The 21,916-nt window shown below is 46.8% G+C and overlaps 5 protein-coding genes across 5 annotated transcripts; 4 read left to right on the forward strand and 1 right to left on the reverse strand.

The window, feature by feature from the left end:
* Nucleotides 1-14: 14 nt before the first annotated feature.
* DFL_005280 (uncharacterized protein) lies at nucleotides 15-908 on the forward strand (the record flags this gene model as incomplete). Its single annotated transcript, XM_067634514.1, has 3 exons — nucleotides 15-329; nucleotides 391-677; nucleotides 731-908. The coding sequence occupies 3 exons, from the start codon at nucleotides 15-17 to the stop codon at nucleotides 906-908; spliced, it is 780 nt and encodes a 259-aa protein (XP_067492575.1).
* A 1,584-nt stretch (nucleotides 909-2,492) lies between these two features.
* Nucleotides 2,493-2,938, reverse strand: DFL_005281 (uncharacterized protein; the record flags this gene model as incomplete). The annotated part of the gene is made up of 2 exons (XM_067634515.1): nucleotides 2,493-2,882; nucleotides 2,936-2,938. The coding sequence occupies 2 exons, from the start codon at nucleotides 2,936-2,938 to the stop codon at nucleotides 2,493-2,495; spliced, it is 393 nt and encodes a 130-aa protein (XP_067492576.1).
* A 3,201-nt stretch (nucleotides 2,939-6,139) lies between these two features.
* On the forward strand, nucleotides 6,140-9,721 carry DFL_005282 (uncharacterized protein; the record flags this gene model as incomplete). Its single annotated transcript, XM_067634516.1, has 5 exons — nucleotides 6,140-6,173; nucleotides 6,236-6,275; nucleotides 6,347-6,466; nucleotides 6,543-6,782; nucleotides 6,835-9,721. 5 exons carry the CDS (start codon nucleotides 6,140-6,142, stop codon nucleotides 9,719-9,721), a joined length of 3,321 nt encoding a protein of 1,106 aa, XP_067492577.1.
* Nucleotides 9,722-10,366: 645 nt separating this feature from the next.
* DFL_005283 (uncharacterized protein) lies at nucleotides 10,367-11,131 on the forward strand (the record flags this gene model as incomplete). The annotated part of the gene is made up of 2 exons (XM_067634517.1): nucleotides 10,367-10,841; nucleotides 10,917-11,131. The coding sequence occupies 2 exons, from the start codon at nucleotides 10,367-10,369 to the stop codon at nucleotides 11,129-11,131; spliced, it is 690 nt and encodes a 229-aa protein (XP_067492578.1).
* A 1,470-nt stretch (nucleotides 11,132-12,601) lies between these two features.
* On the forward strand, nucleotides 12,602-13,931 carry DFL_005284 (uncharacterized protein; the record flags this gene model as incomplete). The annotated part of the gene is made up of 2 exons (XM_067634518.1): nucleotides 12,602-13,162; nucleotides 13,224-13,931. The coding sequence occupies 2 exons, from the start codon at nucleotides 12,602-12,604 to the stop codon at nucleotides 13,929-13,931; spliced, it is 1,269 nt and encodes a 422-aa protein (XP_067492579.1).
* Between the last annotated feature and the right edge of the window lie 7,985 nt (nucleotides 13,932-21,916).

Below are 21,916 nucleotides of genomic sequence, written 5' to 3' on the forward strand. Positions count from 1 at the left end.
ACTCGGCCGCCAGCATGATGGAAGGCATATCCCTCCTAACCCTCACGAATAAAGGAAAACCCGGCGTAGGCGAGAAGTATATCCTAAACCAACCAAATATTTACGTTAGAGGGATATTGTTCGGGGCGATGAAGTACGAATTGGGGGATTACGTGTACGTTAGGTGTCCTGAGAATAATCTAGTGGCGGAGATCGAGTTCAGGGTTAAGGGGTTCTTTACGGGGACTTATAATGCCATCCATGGGACCATCAAGAACGAGAAGACCGGGGAGAAGTTGTATGAAATTACGGGGAAGTGGAATGAGGATATGTATATTAAGGATGAATTGGTGGGAATCCCCATGACTCTCCCCGAAATCATATATGGACGCTAAACGATGACGATAACAGACCGGCCGATCAGAACTCCTCTTCGACGCTACGAATGCGAAACCGACACTACCCCTCGTCCGCCCGATCGCCGAACAAAACGATAAGGAATCGCAAAACCTCTGGGCACCTACCATCCGCGCCCTCCTAAAAAAGGACCAAGACACCGCCACGGACGAGAAGATAAAGGTGGAAGAAAAACAACGTTCCGACACCAGAAAACGGGAAGCGGACGGAATCGAATGGGTACCGCAGTTATTCAAGCCGACGGATGAGTTTGGATTGGACTATATCATTCATGCCAATGTGTACGCACTTCTCCCCTTGAACACGAATCTCGTCGTCACTAACGGTGAAATAGCGATGGGAAGGACCCGGAAACGCTAGAGAAGCAGGTACTAGCCATCACACCGATACTACCGGGCAGCCACTCGACCGGGAAGTTTGAGATTCCGCCGCATCAAAGCCATCCGAACGAACATACGCATATCGCAGGGACGACGGAGCCGGATACTAGCGCTAAAGGGGCGGAGACATGACGGATATACTTTATATACTTTTAAAAAAAAAAGTATGTTATTAGGCTGGTTTTCGTAAAAGCCGGCCGGTTTGGGATCCCAGGGCCCGGACTGGCCCAGAATATGCTCCTTTTTTGAGGATTTATTTATTTTTCTATTCTATACCTGGGGTTCCATCTTTTTTTTTCCGACGTTTTTTCACCCGGATATTAGGTATTTGGGGTGGGTGGTTTTCAACAAGCAAGTGTACGGAGTATAATACGGAACTTTTTTTTAGCCTTTTTTTGTTATTCTGTTTGTGGAAGCTACCAGCTGAGATCGCATATAATTTCAACATGATAATGTCTTTTTTTTTTTTACAAAGAAAGGTGCACGGACTGGCATTTGACGGAGACTGAGGGAAGATAAGGGTTGAAGGCGAAGCTTATTGCCGCGATTATATTATTACTTCTTTTGGCATTGCGGTGTTCTTCTCTTTCTTTCTTTCCTATTTTCTTCTGCGGTGTTCCTTCTTCTTCTCTTTTTTTTTTTTTTTTTTTGAATGTTGGGAATATACATATATTTACAGCTCTTACCCCCGTTCGGATACCTTCGGGGCGTTGCTATTAGCGAGGTCTTACATCCTTGGGAAGGTACAAGTTGTGCTGTGCGAAAGGGATCGGAGGACGGGTGGTTTTTTGGTTTTCGGTTTTCGGAAAGAGGTGGGTTCCGTGCCGGTGTGTGTGCCGGGTCGGTGGTTAATGTTAGCCCTCACCTGCGGTGGTCGGGTCGCGAGGTCGGAGATGGCGAGATGTTGGGTAGATGTTGGGATGCCGGGGCGTGTTCCGGGGGGCAGGGATGGTTCGGGGGCAGGGTTGTACAGCTTCCCTGGCCTTCGTCGAAGGTCTTTGATGGTCTCGTGAACCCGTGCAAGGTCTTTGGTACTTCGAGCCCTCCTCCGCTTCTTCTCCTCCTCCTTCTTTTGATGTTATTATATTATACCATTAGAAGGATCATACAAAGTAGTTTGTTAGCACGGTATGCTCTGTGCGTTTTTAATTGCATATTGTCTTCTGGTATGCTGTGTGGCATGGGTCTGGGTTGCGATATATATGCCGAGGGATATATTGATTTTCGAGTACGGGCTACTTGCTTAACATGTATATGTATCATCGTCGAAGCTAGGATGTGGAGCTAATCGGCATTTTATTTTAGCGGTTGTGGGTAGTATACGATATACGACCAGCTACCCTACATACCCATCTACCCAGTTTGATAGTCAACAGAATTAGGTAATATACTTTGGAATCTGGTGGAGTAAGTGAATTCTACTCGGGTGGGTATGAGTTTTTTTAACGAGGAGCTTGAGAACGCCTGCGGATGCTATAGTCTCGAGGCGGTTCATGTTTCTTTGTTCTAGGTTAACAAAAGGGAGTTTTTAAATACATCCCACCGATATCTGGTGATATTTGTAGCCGTAGGTCGTAATCGTAATGTACACCACCCCCTCTTATCAAAACCACAATCATAGCGATTCAATACCCCCCTACCCCTCACTCCATCATAACCAAATCATATCATCCCCCGTCCATACCAAAGTCCCAAACCCCCAGCCAACGGCATCCACTAAACACCCTGACTTTGACTCTGACTCTCCTCATCGTCCCCCGGCCAAGCAACCCTAAACTCCCCATCCCACCCCTCCCCTTCCCCCTCATTAACAACCTCAAAGGCCAGTATAGCTCCGTCTTTTATACCCATGCTCGATAACGTTGGTTTTCCCTTCAGAGTTGTTTCGTCAAGATGTTGGAACGTGAGGGGGGTTGTGTCCTTAGGCAGGCCGAATTTTAGGGAGGATGCCGAGGTGGGTGCGGGGAGGGGGAGGTGTTGGGTGGAGGAGGTCAGGGTTGTGAAGAGGGTGGTGGTGAGGGTGGCGAGGGGGGTGGAGGCGGGGAGGAGGAGGTAGAGGGTTGTGGTGTGGGATTTTAGGGTTATTGTTAGCGGGGGGTTTGGTGGCTAATAAAAACGGTCAGTGAAGGTTATTCGGAGGGGTTAGGGGACGGACGGACCATTTTGGCGGTTGCGGTTGTGGTGATGTGGTTGATGCGGTGGAGTCGCGTAAGCTTTGGAGTAGATTCGCGGGTTCTTGTGATGACGGGTTTTGGGGGGCAACAACGCGGAAAATGCAACAATTTGGTTGGGCTGGGCTTAATCCAGCCTCGAATCAAATCGAGTCCGGTAGGGCACAGTCGGAGATTTAATGATATCGATGAGGCTTAAGGATCCGACGTTTGTATAAACGATATTATATAAGGGTTCATATTCCAGGCTAATGGTTTATAATTTTGATTAAAGCTTTGACGGTTGGTATTGATCGATCCGATTCTAGATTTTGAAATACGATGTTCGGTACATCTTGCGTGAACCCCGCATCCAGGCGGAAGCTAGAGATGATGACTGTGACTCCCTCCTCGATTTGTGACGGCCTGGGTATAAGGCCGGGGTTATATATTGATTCTACTTTGCAAACTGGATCTTTCTTTCCACCTCACGCATCTATCTCTCCTCCTCCCTTTCTTCCTTTGACTGGACTCGGGGTAATTATAAATTCGAATATATATGCTTACATTCACAAAATAAATACAACTTGTATCTACAAAAAAAAATCTATAAGCCAATCAAAGAAAACAAGATGCGCCAACCTCGACGCCTCTTCCACTTCTCCGTCCTCGAAGCCCTCGACTATTAACAGATGTCCTAGAAAAATCCTTCGAATTCGAGAAACTAAGGGGTCGGGAAATTTCTATTCGAAAGCCTTTGTTGCACTCCGTGAAATAGAAATTAGTCTGAAAAATCAGAGGATAGAGGGAATGGCTGTATAAACGGGCAGTAGATGGGAATCGTGGAGATGGTTGGAAGGTACCGATGTGGAATAGCGAGGATGTGAAGTATTGGTTTGAGGAGTTGAGGAGAGTTAAGTGGTTTGTGGAAGGAGGGGGGTTGGGAGTGTGACTTGTGGGTTTGGAAGAGGGAGGGGGTTGGGTGATGGTTAGCATCTTCTATCTCTATCTTTACAACTGATATATACCGTATTAATGATTTGAGATTTAAAACTTCGTGTACTGACGAATAATATAACAGCGATGTCCACCCTCGGCCCGTCCAACGCCCAGACACCTTCGTATTCATCCAAAATCCCACTCCCACCAATGCCCTCCACCCTCTTCAACCTCTGCATCGTCCCACTTCGATCCATCAATGTACCCAACCATCTACTACCGATCCCTCATGTTCAAAAACGGATAATTCCAGGGTATCAAACTACCCGATCATAACCCCTCCGAAGAAGGTTATAATACAGAATTCTGTCGGTTACCAACCGACTTTAAGATCTCAACTGATGGGAAAGATGTTGAAATCATGGGGTATATCAATAATCTTTCTAAACCGGGACAGGTGGAACCGTTTCATCCGATTTTTGAAAAGGTGTTCGGAGAGTTTGTGATGTTGTTTAATTGCTTGTCGGCGGAGATTGTGGATGGAGGGAGTCGAGGTGTGAGAAGAGAATACTAAAGCGTATCATAAAATGTTGGAGGAGGTTGGAGAAAATGGGGGTTGACATTTTGAGGGATTGTGCGGACCATGATCGGGAAGTTGAGGGGGAGAGGGTATTGATTGGGGATCGGTGGAAGTTGAGGGTTGATGGGGTGTGGAGGGCGCCGAAGATTGAAGAGGGGACGAGGTTGGAGGGAAAGACGGTGAGGGTTTTTGTGAGACTTAACGGAGTGGAGCTTACGCCGGAGAGTGGGGAGTGGAAAAGCACAAAGTGGATTTTGCCGGGGAGTTTTGTAGGTTTTTATTTTTTATTTTTATCACTGGCTAATTGGTATTCTTGGGGGGCTGTGAAGAATGAACGGATTATAGCGACTGGGGTGTATTGTTACTCTCAAGAGAATGTTTGAGATGCGAGGAATAGGGCTACGGAGGAATGATTTTACGAGGTCTGGGAGATGAATGAGCCGCAGGAGATAGATGGGGTTGTGACTAAGGCACGTTATGGTTAATCCCATGAGACTTTTCGGTCCATATTCCTTCATGCTCATTCTACTGATTTCTTCTGTTTAACAGGAACACCGCACCATCGTCTTTACAAATAATTGCGAATACCGTTTATTCTCCGAGCCACTGAGATTTATTGATAAGACGAAGCCTGGGAATATTAAGGCTGATGCTTCATCTTGTCGATCCGGAGTTCGATGTAAGTCTCGATATATATATTTCACTATTATTCTTCAAAATTATATTAACGTATGGGGTTCAATTAGCTGCCCCCGACGAGGGATGTGCCATTTGTGGTTGTCATGTCGACTTGCACATGAAGGATCGTTTTTCTTCTGAACTCATATATGTAGAATCGAACCCTGGAACTGCGATATCTGAACAAAGCATTATATTGGTCCCAGTACCATCTAGTATCCATGATACCTATATCCAGCCACAGCTGAGGCGCCGAGACTGGTATGTATGACCTGTGAACAACACAAAAAATGCAACAAAGTACCAAGTTCGATGTTTATGAACAGAGATGCTGTCGGACTTTAACTGAGCTGATCCCAGCCAATTGTTGCTCCACGCCGCCGTCAAACGGATCAATCAGACAGTTCCACGGCATCACGATGATTAGTCCGCTGTTGAATCCACCGCTTCCGGCAAGCCCAGCCGACTTTCACGGCTTTTCGGTTGTTGGGGAAACCATCAAGAAGCGCACCTGGCCCTGTTGCTTGGCAGAACCGGAGAGCAGCTGTTCTGAGACAACTCAACACCAGCTCAAAGGGCGATCAAAACATCAAAACAAAAAGGTCCGAGCAGCTGGCAACAAGAAAGAGTAAACCCTTTTAGACAGAAACCCCGGCTTCTTTTTTTTTCTTACTCATCGGAATCCACTTGAACCTCTCTCGACAGCATCGACAACAACACCAACAACAAGCCGGAGGGAACGAATTATTTACAACACGTCGAAAGGCAGGAACCGTTAGTTCACGGGGTCTTTGGCGAATAGTATTCCTCGGTTTTGGGGAAGGGACAAAAGAAAAAAATAGCACAAGGAACAGCCACCCCTTTATGGTCTTCAGCTTCGGCAACCTTCATCAACAATCTCCTCTACTTCTTTCATCCTTTTCTCTCTCACACTCTCTCGATCGTGGATCTGGATCCTAGATCTTTCTCTTTTTTCTTTTCTTTTCTTCTTCTAAGCGAGTCGGGGTGTCGAGAATATGCAGTCTAGTGCTTCGTCTATACAGGTGACGGGTAAGGGACCCTACAACAAGTAAACGAACGGGGATACAATTGCTAAGATTTATGTAATATAGTCCGAGTACGGCCGTTTACCATTAGAGAGGCAGCTCAGATGTAAGTTCATTCCTTGTATTTTCTTTGATTTTTTTTTAGGAAGGCTAACATGTGAATTATTTGATATACAGTACCAAAATCGATGACGGTCCGACGTTCTTCGGCGATGGAAACCTCGCCGGTACACCGAAGCCGTCACTTACCAATAGAGGTATCCGAAGAGTGATCAAAGTCGTTGACGATCAATTCCTGTACGTCAGTGGGAACTACTATTATACCAACGCACCAATTACGTTCAACCGGCTGATATAAGACGATATGATATAGAATATTCGACCCACCGGAGGAAAACCCAATTGCACGGTTCGGACAAAAGATCATTGGCCCTCGTGGGAAACAACAAAAGGATATGAGATTCGGCTTCGATAGGGTCTTCGATGAGAATGCATTGCAGGGGGAGGTCTATGAGCAGACCACTAAGAATCTGTTGGACAGCGTCCTTGACGGGTTCAATGCTACGGTCTTTGCTTATGGTGCTACCGGCTGTGGAAAGACGCATACTATTTCGTGAGTCTACCATCAATAAAGCGGGTTTATCCTCGTTACTGATCAGAAACAGTGGAACGAAGCAACAGCCCGGTATTATCTTCCTCACGATGGAGGAACTGTTTCAACGGATTGACGACCTAAAGTCCGAGAAGTCTATTGAGCTATCTCTGTCTTACCTCGAAATCTACAACGAAACAATCAGAGATCTGTTGGTACCCGGCGGCAGCAAGTTGGGACTAAGCTTACGCGAAGACTCGAATTCATCGATATCGGTTGCTGGACTTTCGACCCATCGACCCTGTAACGTCCAGGAGGTTATGGATATGATCGTTATGGGGAACGAGAACAGGACCATGTCGCCCACGGAAGCCAACGCCACATCCTCGAGATCACACGCCGTCTTGCAAATCAATGTTGTGCAGAAGAATAAAACCGCAGGACTGTCTGAGAATTTGTTTTCTGCGACATTATCGATCATCGATCTTGCTGGTAGCGAAAGAGCTAGCGTTACCAAGAACCGAGGAGAAAGGTTGCTGGAAGGTGCCAATATCAACAGGTCTCTTTTAGCGCTAGGAAACTGCATTAATGCACTCTGTGATCCGTCGAAGAAGAATCATATCCCGTATCGTGATTCGAAGCTTACGAGATTGCTCAAGTTTTCGCTAGGTGGGAATTGCAAAACCGTTATGATCGTTTGCGTGTCGCCATCGAGTCAGCACTACGATGAAACACACAATACGCTAAAATACGCGGATCGAGCCAAGAAGATCAAGACGAAGGTGTCGAGGAATATGATTAATGTGAATCGACACGTTAGTCAGTACGTCAAGGCGATTTATGATTTGCAACAGGAGGTTGCCGACCTTAAGCAACGACTTGGGGATTCCGTGAAGGAAGCTATGGGCAAGATTCAGAAGCAACAGCAGGCACGGGATACGGTTATGAGGGAGGGTGTTAGGAGGATCAGAGCTGCGTATGATGCCTCGCTCGAGCTGAGGAAGAGGAAGTTGAACGATATGGGAGGGATTAGGTTGATTGATAGACGGATTGCAACCATCAAGGCTTGGTTGTTTGCGTTTGATTCGTTTTTCGCGAGTGGAGCTTTGCCGTCGGAGAGTTTGGGAAATATAAGGGCACAGGCAGAGGATGGGGTCAAGGATTTGGAGGGGAAGAAGATGTGGTTGATGCAGAGGTTGCAGAGCGAGCCGTGGGATAAGAGTATCGATACGGCTTTGAAGAGTGCGATCGATTCGTTGGCGAGATTGGAAGGCGGTGCGAAGGAGGAAGACCTGGAGACTCTTGACCGGGAGGCAAATCTGCAAAAGATGACAGGAGAGAGGGAAATTATGGAGATGCTGCTTCATGACGAGTTGGATACGACCACGATTGAAGGGTTGACTAAGGCTCATTTCGAAACGATCGTGGAGCTTGAGAGGGTCAGAGAGTTGGAACCCGAGGTTGCACTGTCTGAAGCTCCTATGGCGCTGTTTAACCTTATTCAGTCGTGCACGGTTGCGACGGGGCAGGTGATTACCCCTAACGGACAGATTGCGGTTCCGGAATACGTAGCTGCGACACCTGGGAGGAAGCGCATCAGCAGCAATCAGTTCGGGTTTGGATCCCCAGCGAAACGACCTAACTTTGCGCTAGCTGCTGTTACGAATACTATGACGACGAACACAATCACAGGCCCGATTTCAGAAGAACTCATCGTGCCCAAGTCACCGGCTAAGGGCACGCCGAGAAGAAAGGTACACACTCCTAGTAAGAAGACCGTAACATTCAAAAAGCGTGTTAGGTGGCGCGACGACGTGGTCGATGTCGAGCAGAACGAGAACTCGCTGGTGAGGAAGTTCAAGAAGCAGGAATCCGAGATGATGTTGCATCAGCAACAAATGCGGCGAGGCGGGTCTCCACCGCCTCCCTCTTCCCGTCTCTCTATGGATTCAGGCACCGCGAGTAAGGCCAAACGGGCGGGTAGCAGCGTCCATGCTGCTGCTGCTGCTGCCTCATCTTCCGCCTCCTCCGCTGTTTCTTCGCACGCGCCCGTGGATGTACATGTGGACAGCGATAGCGAGCTCATGCCTCCCCCCGCCCGAGCGTCGTCATCGTCGTCGACGGCAACAAGCGCGCCACCGGTCCGCAGCAGCAGAATGACCATTGGCTTTCTATCCAAGGATGCTGCAGAAGGAGGCGCTAACTCGTCTACGTCGTCGCCAGACATCGGGCGTGCAGGTAATAGCGAAACAACCGAGCCAAGTCGAACCGGTCACCACTCTCCACTTCGAGAAACCAATATCGGCAACGCTATCAACCGGACAGCAGGCGGGCACGGCATCAGGTCAACCTTTAACAACAGCTCAGGAGGACCGATTGGTAGTGCCGCCTCGCCGATTGCCAAGAGCTCAGCAGCCGCGGCAAGTCTCGCCGAGTCCCACGCGGATTCCTACTCCTCGTCAGACGAGCAATCCAATACGTACCGGCCTCCTCGATTCCAGCCTGGGAAGCTCTCGGGAGCCGTTCACGTCAAACCTTCGTTTAAACGCAACTCAATTGCGCCCGGATTTGGACACTCCGACTACAACCGTGGTCGGGGGAGGCCCTCGATCACGGCTTCTTTTGCCGCTCCGACAGCAAGCGTAAGAGCCCGACGGAAGAGCCCCGTCAGGCAGGTGTCGCCTGATGGGGGGTCCATGGTTCTTCTTAATCCGAAGAGTGGGAGTGGGGTTAGACGGAATATGAAGGACAAGGACGCTCAGAGCAAGGCTTTGAGCCCGAGGAGCTCTGGGGTCGGTGTTCGTAGGTCTATCAGTGGGAGTCGGCGGTTGACGGTTTCGGGGGCGATGGGAGATCAGCTTTTGTCGGCTTTACAGGAGGAGAAGGAGAATATTGACAGTGGTGGGGTCAGTAATATCACTGTTGCTGGGCTTAATGCGCCTCCGGTGAGGATGAAGTAGCTTGACCACTCGACGTTGTGAGGAGGGTCAGAGGGGTGTTTCCGTGTTTTAACGACTGTTATTGCCTTTGCGACTTGGCTTTTACTGTGCTTTGATATGGAGTTTTTATTGCATGCCTTTCATAAGGCATATGTGGGGATTTAGAATGAGACGGCGGCGTTTTAAATTTCTCCACCCATTTTCCCATCCTTTTGTTTTCTCGTTTTTTACGCATTGCATTCATTTGCAATTGAACATCCTAACTATTTGTCAATTACCCTTCGATAGCGCCGACAAGCCGACGGTTATTATAAGTCGGGAATGTGGATTGCGGCGTGGAGGGCTTCGATTCTTTCCTTTTTTTTGAATCTGATTCTTTGTATTACTACTGTTATGCCTGGTTTCATTGGTCTTTTGATCTCTTTTTTGTTCTTCTCAATATCAGCAATGAGCAGTGTAGTATAGTGGTAGAATAGTAGTGAATGAGTGGTTGTTGATAAAGTCTTGAAGCTCAGTTCTTCTGTGATGTTTTTGTTGGTGGCTTTAGAGATAGCTGCACCGCCACACCAACATCGGTTCTTCGATCCCAACTTATCCCACCTTCAAGAACATCCCTCCACACCTTCGCATCGTTCACACACCGCGACACGTCATCCCTCTCTCACGATGCTACGGCCGTCGTCGTCTTCTACATCCGATCCTCCGCCGGCAGACTACCCCCTCCCCTTCCTCACCGACCCCGACGCCCCCTCCAAACCCACCCCTCCAACCACCACCCTCCCCTACCGTCTAAACCTCCACCCAATCTCCCGCCTCACAATCGCCAACATCTTTGCCTTCGCAGCAGTATTCATCCCAACCACCATCCGCACCGCCCACCTTTCGTCATTGATCTATCGAGCCGAGAATGCGCATCGATTACCCGAGAAGAGAGCGGATTGGTATCATTACCATCGTGCAAAGAATCATTATGCAGCGTCGAAGGGGTTAGCTGAGGGGTTTAGGAGGGCTGGAGGGGTTTGTGGGTATGTTAGTTTGTTTCTTGTGGTTGAGGGGGCGGTGGATGGGTGGAAGGGTGGGGTGGACTTTTTGGGGAGCATGGTTGGGGGTGGGATCGCTGGGGGGTGGTTTGGGGTTGTTAGTATGTGAATTCACCACCACTGTCTTTTTTTGAGTTTTGAGGGGCTGGAGGGGGGGACTAATATTATTTTTTTAGGGAAATTACCGTTACCGACAAAGGCGTTGGTGGTGAAGAAGGGGCTTTGGTATGGATTTATTTATGGGATTGCGCAGGATGTTATGCTTGCTATGAGGGGGGAGAGGGTGTTTTGGATTGATCCGTTTGTGAGGAGGGGGAGGGAGATTGTGATGAGGGGGAAAGGGGTTAGGAGTGGGGTTGGTGTGGGGGATAGTGCCAGTGAGGGACGGTGATGGCTGGACATTTTGTGGAGGCTGGTATAAGAAACCAGCAACGATATGGATTAGGGGTGAACCGGAAAGGGAGAATCTAAATACTCTTTCTCTTATGAATTGGAGAAAGGGGTATTGTAGTCTATCTTGAATTGATGCTTTTTGCCCTCTGGGCTTATGCATATATGGGAGGAGTGGGAGGCTTAGGATGGAATGGAATGATCTCGTCTCCGGACCATGTTACAAACAGGAGGAAGCTTTTAATTGTATTATATGACATACGGCCCCTTTTGGTTGGGTATTTTATTCCAGGACTGGCATATTTTTTGGTCTTGGGATTTTGTATATAGATATGGGATTTTTCATTGGGTATAATATCGTTCTCTTTGCTAACTCGTGAAGTTTAGAGATCTGGTCATAAGTTGAGGAGTTTGGCGACGAGACGAAGATTTACTCAGTCGTCCCAAAGCTAAATATATATAGTCTCGAGGACTTACTGGACGGTGTTTGTATCCATCGTAGTACGTTACATCTAAGTAGATATTGTTGTACTAAAGCACTGATAAAAGTAGCCTCGGGGACCCTTTGACAAAAGGACCATCGGGCTACTCGCCAGATACTTGTCATATATCTAGTGCAGTCTCGTACCCATATGCCGGTTGGCCACAAGTGTATCTAGTGTATTCCTACAGATATCTGGTATTAAAGATCAAAGGTCGTATCCTCGCTGAAGATAATCGTCAGCATCTTATCTCGGTCTTGGATCTGCAAGTTAGAGTTCTTGATGGGATATTAGCAAATTCAACGGATTGCAATTGCATTGATTGCTTCATACGAACCAAGACTTTGATCCTTAGTGGTATCAGAGGTTGAAGGAATTTCAAATCCGTGTAAATTTATTTAATATAAGACTAGTTCGGTCGAACTGGCCGCTACAGGGTAATACAATTCCTTAGTTCACAGTTGCAACTGTTAATTAACCCGGCCTCGACGTTAATAATCAATTAGAATTCACAACTTCAGTGTAATTATTCAGAGCCTACCTGGACTATAGTTCTGCGGACCGACTTTTCCATCAACAAACCTGTATTCTGTTAAACTGTCACCCGTGGCAATTGCAAATGCCATTGATCTGTACCATTCTTCATCATATGGAATTCAATTTAACTAGCCACGATGTCTGAATGTGGCGTTGTCGGACGTTGGTGGCGCTTTGTTTGTTACACGCGTAAAGTGGCTCCACCTAGCAACCGCTGCCAAACAAAACACAAGCCCTGCGCCATTCTGCCGACATTCCCCACGACGGGTCCGAAACCGACACTTATACCTTCAACCTTCCGGACGAATATCCCCAGCCTCAACAGATTGCACTACGTCTGTTACTATCCCTACTCATATCCGCGCTTCCTTCCTTTCTTATACGGGCTGAATCGAGGCAAGTGGACATTGGACTCGACAAGGCTTAATGGTTCACGAAGTTAAACCAAAAGAATGTTACAAAAACTCTCCCGCGAGAGTTTACGACTCAACCCTCCTCCACAAAATACAAACGGTCCAATCATTTACGAAACCTCCAAACAAGTCAAAAAAGCATACAACAAAAGGAAGGGGACATTAATATCCGAAGCTGAGAAAAAACGGATTGAAAGGATAAGGGTCCTCGATGAAAGAGCCGAGAAGATAAAACAGAAGGAACAGAGGAAGAAAGAGAATATACTGAAGAGGAAGGCGAAGGAAGAGAAGGAAGGGCCGAAGTTTAAGAAAATTGCGAGGATAACTTCTAGTCAACCGGAATTGAGCAAGTTCTTCGTGTCGAAGAAGGGACAGTCGGCTCCTGTTAAGAGGGGGCTTGATTACTCCGTTAATGTTGCTCAAGGACATCTTGGATCCGAAGTCGAGGATGTACAAGCTGCTGATGTTGCTCAAGAAGATCTTGAGTCTGAAGCTGGGGATGTACAAGCCGTTGACCCAGAACTATCAGCAGATGAGGAAGCAAGTGAGCACTTCGCAGAGGCTGATATACGAGAACAAGAAGCGGTAATAGGAGCAGAGGTACGATCCCCCCAAAGTTAAGGATATGTCCAATGCATACATTGCTAACATCAATTCACAGATACAATCAGGTATCCCAGCGGAAATACCAATTGACGATTCTAATATTCCAGCTGCCTCTCCCACTCTAGTAGGAGAACAAGGCAATGAGTATTTCACTATGGGACAGAAGGCTACCATGAAGCTTTGTTCACAACTATCTCTACCCAGGCCTAGTAACACCTCGGAGAGACTAGTCGGTAGACGGTTAGCGGCGGGTGGATTATTGGATGGTAAACGTCTTCTCTCAACCCCCATTGATGAGCTATCACCTTTACCACATGGCATTCCCGACTCATCCCCTCCACTACCTATACATGCACGGGTTCTACCATCAGAGCCGGCAGAGGAAGAAGCCGAAACAAGGCTGGAAGAAGATGAAAGAATACTAGAAATTCTGCGGGAACAAACCGATTACAACGACTTTGACGACGATTATGATCTAGAAGATAGTCCGGGATTTGATTACGAGTATGCAGAAGGGCCCACGAGCCCCGTACACGAAGTCGAAGATGAAACATACGGAGATAAGGGATTGGACATAGCAGCTAGTGACGAGGCCTACGGAATGGGTCTCTCAGACCCGGCATTTGACGAACTACATGACGGGTTTTTTGAACACGAAGCTGAGGAGGCCCATGCTGAGGAGTCCGAGCAAGGGTTTGACAGTTCATTTTTATGTCAAGCCTTCGAAGACGATTTGAGAGAGCTGGAAGAAGAAGGTTTTTAGAACAGCCAACCCCATGTCTCGCCACGGGTGGTGCATACCGGGAAAGAGGCGCATGATAAGACCGTTTTGATATGCATTTACTAGGCGTTTTTTTTTTTTGTGTGATGTTCCGTCTTGATCACGATATCATGGGAAAACCGGGTGTTGCATGTGGTTTCGCCGTTGCATTACGCATTTTATGGAATATTATACCCCATCCCATCCCAACTTCTTTAGGCTTTTGCCGATATCATGAAACGAGAATTCTCGTTTAAAAACGGCTCGCGAGACAAGGATTGAAGAGGATCAAAACAGCCTCTCGAAATAGATGAATATATAGTCTTGGTATAACAAGACATCGTCCACGACAGGCTTCTCCGCGTTTTTTTTTTTATGGTGACAGCTACCTCATCGCATCTTGAGAAAATACGAGGTTGGTCACATGGACTTTGAATCAGAGCCCCACAAACGCAACCGCTTTCGTGTGGGGAACGAACCCAGACCTGTTTTTCCGGATCTGCAGAGCACTGATCCTTCGCGACGAGGTATGTCTGGGGGTACATGAGTCTCACCTACACGGTTAGCTATCCGAGAAGTACCTGACGGCGAAACCGTATCATGGAACGGAACCCTTTGCTTGGCCTTAAGGGCATCCAGGCGCACCTCGCGCTGCAGCTGTCAAAAACGGGAGGCCATCTGTCAATGAAAAACCGAAGAATGGACCGAGTTGAGTGACAAGGCCTCCGAATACATCGTTTTTCTCACATAAACAAAGAAGCAAACCTGGCGCTATATATGCAGGTTTCGTGATGTTGCCAAGCAGGCTAGGTGTAACATGATAGCTGAAACGTAGTTCGCATAAATTCTGCAGCTCCGGCGCACGGTTCGTGTTAAAGAACCAAAACACACAGGACACAGTAGGTAACGAAAAAAGGGCGCTCAAATTCGACAAAAGAACGTTTTTCTTTACCCCTAAGGAACATCATGAAACATTCTAGATCCATGTGGTGCCAAATATTGGACGTCAGATGTTGGAAAAATGGGGATTTTTCAGCCATGGTGTGCGGGCGTGCAGGTGGCCCGGTAGCGACGGTGAGGCTGTGAAGGCTTACCGGGTGGAAAAGATAACTCTGATATCATCGATTTACATTGGGGTCTGTGCTTTTACGTAGGAAATCGGGGGACAAATATTTACGATCGCTTCATCCATTCGCATCGGCCGGTTAAAGAGCTGGTCACAACTATCGAAATGCAACCAGCCATATTAATAATCTTCGCTTGCACGAAATGTATGCCTTATACGGGATAATATGCACCCATGGCCAAATGCAGCTGAAGGAAATTACAATCTGTTTCTTTTCTTGTTTTGTTTATTTTCCAAATTCTTTCCCAGGCTCACTCTCTAGCTTGATCCAACTCTACAGGGTGCAAGCTGGTTACATAACTGCGCGGGGTTGATAAACACCCTTGTTCGTGTGAAAGCACATGTACATTATGTGCGTGAGAATATATCCGGAATACGGTCCAGGAACAGCCCGGTTCTAGTGGATAAATTAAATTGACAGGAAATGAGCAATTGAACTTGGTCACGAGAAAGGAACAACAGGAACAACAAGGCGCTACAATCCGAAATTTATACACCGGCGCCTCGGATATATTTCGTTCAACAAAAATTCAGACAAATTTCAATATATTTCAAGGCAGCAGTAGCAAGAAGTGCTTCTTTTCTTTTCTTTGAGAGGGGGAAACCGGAGATTGGGGGAAAAAACAGATCCCATATCCGACTGCCAAAGTCAGGTGGGGGAGTGTGATCCGGGCTCCAGCGGCTGGCAAAGCACACATTAATATAATCTACTATGCAAAAACTACAGCAGCCTGCAAGGATGAATGGCGAGATTCAAACTAGCGAAAGGGAAAAGGCTAGGTTTCCTCGCGAATTAATATCCCGAGTGCGAGAGGCCGATACTATCACCATCTGTGCTCTGCAAATGCAGCCAGCTGCGCTACGCTGGTTAGTTGACATGACGGGCCAGCTTTCAAGCACACGTGCATACATGCCCATGGCCTCTGCCGAAGCAAGGTTTCTAATATGTCCGGATTCTCCGCCCTTGTATTTGCGACTATTTCCCAAAGCGATGTGTCATCGAATTGCGATAGTAGCTGTGGGAGAGCGACATGCAGGTGGTCAGCGCGTTCCCCCAGAAAAATTTCAATCAAGATAATCAAAAAAAACGGGGGAAATGCGGCCGGTGGTGCAACGTCGATACATTATGGCATTCGAGTACTTTTTTTGTTTTCATCTCTTATTTTTCCCCGCTTATTGCAGGTTGCAGAGCTATATAATAATGTATGCGCGCAATCCACGGTGTAGATACCTAAATATCGAACAAGGATTCGACCCCCAGCTGGCTGTCATGTAGCTGCAGCATGGCGCGGTATCCGGTTAACTTCCTCAGCCATATGGGCTCTTTACAAGACAGGACGCTCTGGAAGACAGTTCAATTTGAACATCCATTTCGTCCAGCTTTGAGGCATTCTTGCTCGCCCGTTCAGCAGGATGCATGTTATCGGCGGGGAATCATTGGTCAGCTCGTTGTAAGACAGATATGCATGCATGGTCAGTGAAAAAGTCGAAGCAGGGGTGAGAGGAGAGTCTTCCTATTGGGCATATTGATCCTGCAGCCTAAGAAGCTGCTTTAGGGACAACTGGGCGACGGAGTTCCCATCTGGCCGTGGTCGGGGAGTTGGTGCGTTCTCTTAGACACGGCAATCCCAACATGAATATCCCAGCATTTGAGTCAAAAGTTCCTAGGAAGTACCCTTTTCAGTTGCAATATGGGAGATGGAGGCAAATTTGCAAACCGTTTTCCACAAGAGTGGGGCTAGCTTCACGAATCCATCGATATGTATCAACAAACTAGCTGGCCGAGGGCGAATTATGGGATCATCGAGATGTACTTGTTAACAAATGTTTATATACCCACCGAACAAGCCAAAATGTTGACAAAGACTAACTACCTCGTAGAAATTGGTTTATGCAGCCGAGCCTGGGATAATTTATGCTGAACGAAAATGTTCCCAGGCAAGGCGTCAGCGAGTACACTAACACACGATGGTTCGAGAGTTATAATCCTCGGACATATATATTTCGAGACATGCATATACTTCCGTTCGATAGATCGAGAACTACGGGGGTAGCGCAAAAAGTAAAATGCCTAGATTCCAAATGTCTACGCTAAAAAAAAAAAAAGATTAGCATGCGGGCTATGGTCAGCATGATTTAAGTTCAGTCTGAGACTACGGGCCGTAGACTTACAGAAAGAAGCCAATTAAATACTATAATACCCAGTATACAAGTAAGGGGTTTAATTTTCCCCAGGTTAATATAATATAATAGATGAGTATTAAGTATGTAGTTTGTTTGAGCTCACATCAAGCGCCACTATCAACAATCAGATACTTCTATTTTTCATATATCGGAGGCAAATTATATTCAATCCGACCCATGGATTCAAGCTCTTTGTGTCTCTTAGGTTGATCACATAGTATACCATAAAAATCCAGAAGTTAAATCTCTTTTTGATATCACATTAAAAACCGCCACCATGTCCAAAAGAGTTTACGAAAACACGAACTTGCAGACTTAGAAACCGCTAGTATTGTTTCTTGCGGGAAGTATAAACCTTGATTCAAAGCTTGCAACACAACTTCAAACGTTGGAGTTTATTATCACGCCTGTGAACTCCCTTACGAAGGGCTGCATAAGCGATTTTAATCAAGGCAAGACAAACGAAAACGGCTTCACGAGTGTTTCTTCACCATGTTTGGAGCCCGGGGATCCGGATATTTCAACCGCTCGGTTTCGGGACACGATAAAACGACGGCCGTCAACCGTCATGTTAGCTTGGGAAACGAGTGTTGAGAATGAAGTTTTCACCATCCCGCACGCCCAGGATGTGCCTGCGAGCTAAGGTAAGCTGTTCCCGCGAACCTTCTGCCACACCCAAATTTAGCTAATCGTCCGAACCTTTCCATGAACCGGCGATGGTACTTGCATGTATAGAGGCGATCATGATCACCGCATACGTCAGTACCACAGTTCCGTTGAACTCTGGGGTAATGACTAATTGTCGAGCTAACTTAATGGAATTTTCCGTACTCAAGTTCAACTATGGTACCGTGTGGTCTCTAAGCAAACCAAGAGAGCGAATCATCGTGGTGGCACACTTGCGCACGGCCAAGGCGATCAGATAGTTTCCTCCAAAAAATGCTGGGCTTATGCAAGTTTTGTTTTTTGCTCTCGGCAAAATTGCTCGGTAAATATCAGAAGCGATCGATAAGGAAAACTTTCCAGAATTTGAATAGAAATAGGTGTGGATAGAAAAAGAGTGTATTTGTGGGTCGTATAACGTTTCGAAGGCATCTAGAATCATGGGCCCTGATGTCTCAAGGAGAGGAGCGATCTATAATTTTGTCATCGGTAGAGAAAGACCTAGAGAAGTTTGGGTAGTCAGAGATTTTTTTTTCCCCTTGACGAAACAGCAATATTGTCGCAACGTCGGCTGTCTATATTGCCTGTGAGCAACCATGACATGCAGAGCCAGGACTTTACCCTTGAGCACCTATACTTCGCAAGTGCATATTATAGCTTAACTTCAAACACGCTACATTTTCGATACCAATGGTTCGATAATTTCTGCGGTACTTTATCGTCAGCTCTTATTAACACGTTTGTAGCCAATATGAACCCTAGATCTTCGGTATAATTCGGCCAATTATGCTTCGACGGCTGTTTAACCTTTGTGTCTTTGTTCCTGCATAATCTATTGCAGAATCGGTGGCCAACTGAGGTCCGTTATCAATCAGGAGTCAGAATCGAATCAGATGATGCCATGGACAAACTACATAGTGGAGGGCTGGCGTCAGGGTTCCAAAGCGACTTGAAACTCTCACAAGTATGGTTATCACATCCTCAACCCCTCAAGCGGGATAGGGTTTTTCGACTCTCATGTTTTTGTTCTCCGGCACACTTGAAGTTTCATGGCAGTTCCCGCACTGTTCCTAGTGCATGTTCGTGTTTGGGTCAGAGAGAGTATCCAACGCCCGTGCTCCCGGCCTCTACCAAACTGTTGGCCAAGCGGTAAACGATGAAACAAAACGTTATTGGTGAGCGTTATAAGCAAGAAATGATCCAATCAAGCCTCGTAATTCAATAACCCAATACAGGTCAACATTCACCGAGTCTTGGCGTCATGGAGTGTCGTAAAAATAAGAAATAACGTGGTATTTTACGAAGGACTTCGAATCAAATTCAATCCCCAATCAACAACAGTCGGTCGAGTATAATGCGGTTGAATGGCAGGAAGGGATGGAGCGGAGGAAGCACCAGAGATGGTTAGAATATGTTTTGGTCACTGACGATTATCAATATCTTGAAAAAAAAAAAAAAAGGACATGAAGGGAGAACTTCGAAGGCTTCAAATGTTGAACGATTATGGGTAAATGCCTGCAGCGCTGGAAGGAAGGGTGCTTGCTAAGGTCTGATTAATCCGTAGACATGCTCCTGGGTCCCAGATCGTCTATTATCCGTGGCTAAACAGGTTGCCAATTTCGCCTTCACCCAGCTGTATGGTTCCATGCAACGAAGATGAACACCACTTTCTGTTGGTCAGCTAGACTGTCAACAGAGCGCTCTTCACCCACACAAATGGTGAACCGTGCTTGGTGTGGGAGTTCCAGGGACAAGGGTGCTGGGGAGGTATTCAGAAAAACAAAACGATCCCGTCACCACTCGCACCCACCAGTTTACCGCTTTGGCAGCCAAACTCCATGTGGTAATCCACCCGCTCAAACGGACGCCCGTGCTTTTACCGGAAATACTCAACTCATACGAAAGAACTCGTGGGATAACCCATGGGTGGGAACCTGGGGGGCGACACTAGCTTGGTTTTTTCTGCCCGCCGGCCCTGCATGAAATGACAAACTTCGAGAAGGGAAATCTACACAGAATATTACATAATTTCGGGTATACGCATCAACGACTCTGTAAGATGAATGTCTCCAGGATAGCATGTAAAGAAACCCTCATGAATTGTGATGAGCTCACTATTTGCAATCTTCCCTAATGCTCAACTTATATATCCTTGACATGATCGAATTTGGCTGACAGTAATCACTAGACATTTAGATTCTACCTGATATACTCTCTAATTTCCTGTGGAGAATCCAACCCAATTGGCGACTAGATATCATACTCTGCATGGTTTCAGCCGTCCGAGTCTAGCGCTTGCTGCCAGATCGTCGAATAAACCTAAGTTTCTTTCAGAGGCGGTTTGGTTATCGTATCCACACGTTGCCAAAAGGGTCGGCTTCCCACGGGTAGAAATATTTGTCTTGAACAGCAGTTCAAGCAGATAAAACCTGCGACTACTGGCCCCAGTCACAGAAACATGGAGAATGTGCTTTTGACTTCAACTCCAACACAGAGTGTTTTTTGGGGCGCCATGTTCGCTCCCTTAAGCCACATAAGGTCTAGTCGGGACCAGAAGTAGCGGTTTGAAAACGAGAGGATTCGGCGACTTGGTGGCCATTTTCGATTGCCCATTTGTTTGTGCTAAAGAACACCTATTCTGACACTCTTCTTCTGCCGTCTTTTCCATTCTGATGATTAAGAATTGGCGATATCAGATGTCCAAGCTGATGGTTTGTACTTCCCTCCAATCAATGGATATTTGGTTGTGGGCCGACACAGGATGCCCCTGGTATTTTTTAACGTGAGCAACCTGGCTTTGCTCAGTGGGCAGTCCCAGCCTTGACAGGTCGTTTCTCTTGCGTATGTGTATTTTCCTGTCCCTCGAAGCCTGCCATCCCTGACCCACCCCCAAGCTGGGTCACCGCCTTGCCTTGCTTTTGGCAGTCACATCCCACCTTTCATATGTATTCCGTAATTCCTAATTGTTCTCATTATTTGTGAGAACGAAGCTTTCGCCGCAAGGTGTGTTTCCCGCTTCAGACAAACATCCCCTGTTGCCGCACTGGTGTACTATGTCTGCTCCGGTTTAATATCAAGGATTCCTCTCACTTTCTTTCGCCTTCAAAATGCCTCTCAACTTCGATCTGTGACAACGCTTTGCAGTTGTATCGGCCTATTGGGCTGTAGCGAGGCTTTAAAGCCATACCTTACGGGAACAACTTCGGATTTAGAAGAATTCCACTTTCGAGATATCGAAGATTGGATGAAGATAACAATTCTGTTCTTTCACAATTTCGAACTTCCTAATCCGATATCTTAAACCTGATACTGACGGAGCTAAACTGGCCCGGGTTATTCGCTTGGTCGTTAAGCGTCTTAATTCGGATCCAAATAATATATCGGTCTCTAAACGAACAACTAAACCTTGTGATTTCCTCGAAGTACCGGAGAAGAAGATTACCCTGGTGTGGATGGTCCCGGGGTTCAGCACACCCCTAGTAAGCTCTATTGCATTGTCACTACTCCGGATCCTGCACTTGCCGGCAAATCGAACCAACCTGGTACCATATTTACAGAAGAAACCATCTTTCTTTTCGTCGACTGACGGATACATGTACAAAAATGCTTTTTGGTGTGGCAAGCTTCAGGGTGGAGAAACCAACGGGCCGAGCGACTATATGACTATATCTTATGCCTCTGCTCCTTTTTCCTGACAGCAAGAAATCAAAAGGAAAAAAAGAACAGTATCAGTCGCCCTCCCTTTTTGGCCCCCTTTGGTATCAAACGGAACTTGGTGCTAAAGTTCCCCTCCCTTGCTCTGCCTTGCCCACCCTACTCCTTTGCTTGCCGTTCGAAATTAAGCTGCTGTCAAAGCAATATAATCCCATCGGGGAAGAAACAAGAAAAAAAAAAAAAAAAAGAACTAGCTAGGACACACAAAAACTGTACAAAGCCTCCCGCGGCCGTTTTTTATCAGTCGCACTTAAGCATCGCTCTGGTTGCTTATTTTCCGTTTTATACACAATAAAAGGAA

The sequence above is a fragment of the Arthrobotrys flagrans genome (genome assembly GCF_004000055.1).
Source record: "Arthrobotrys flagrans strain CBS H-5679 chromosome Unknown unitig_0, whole genome shotgun sequence".
NCBI classification, from domain to species: Eukaryota; Fungi; Ascomycota; class Orbiliomycetes; order Orbiliales; family Orbiliaceae; genus Arthrobotrys; species Arthrobotrys flagrans.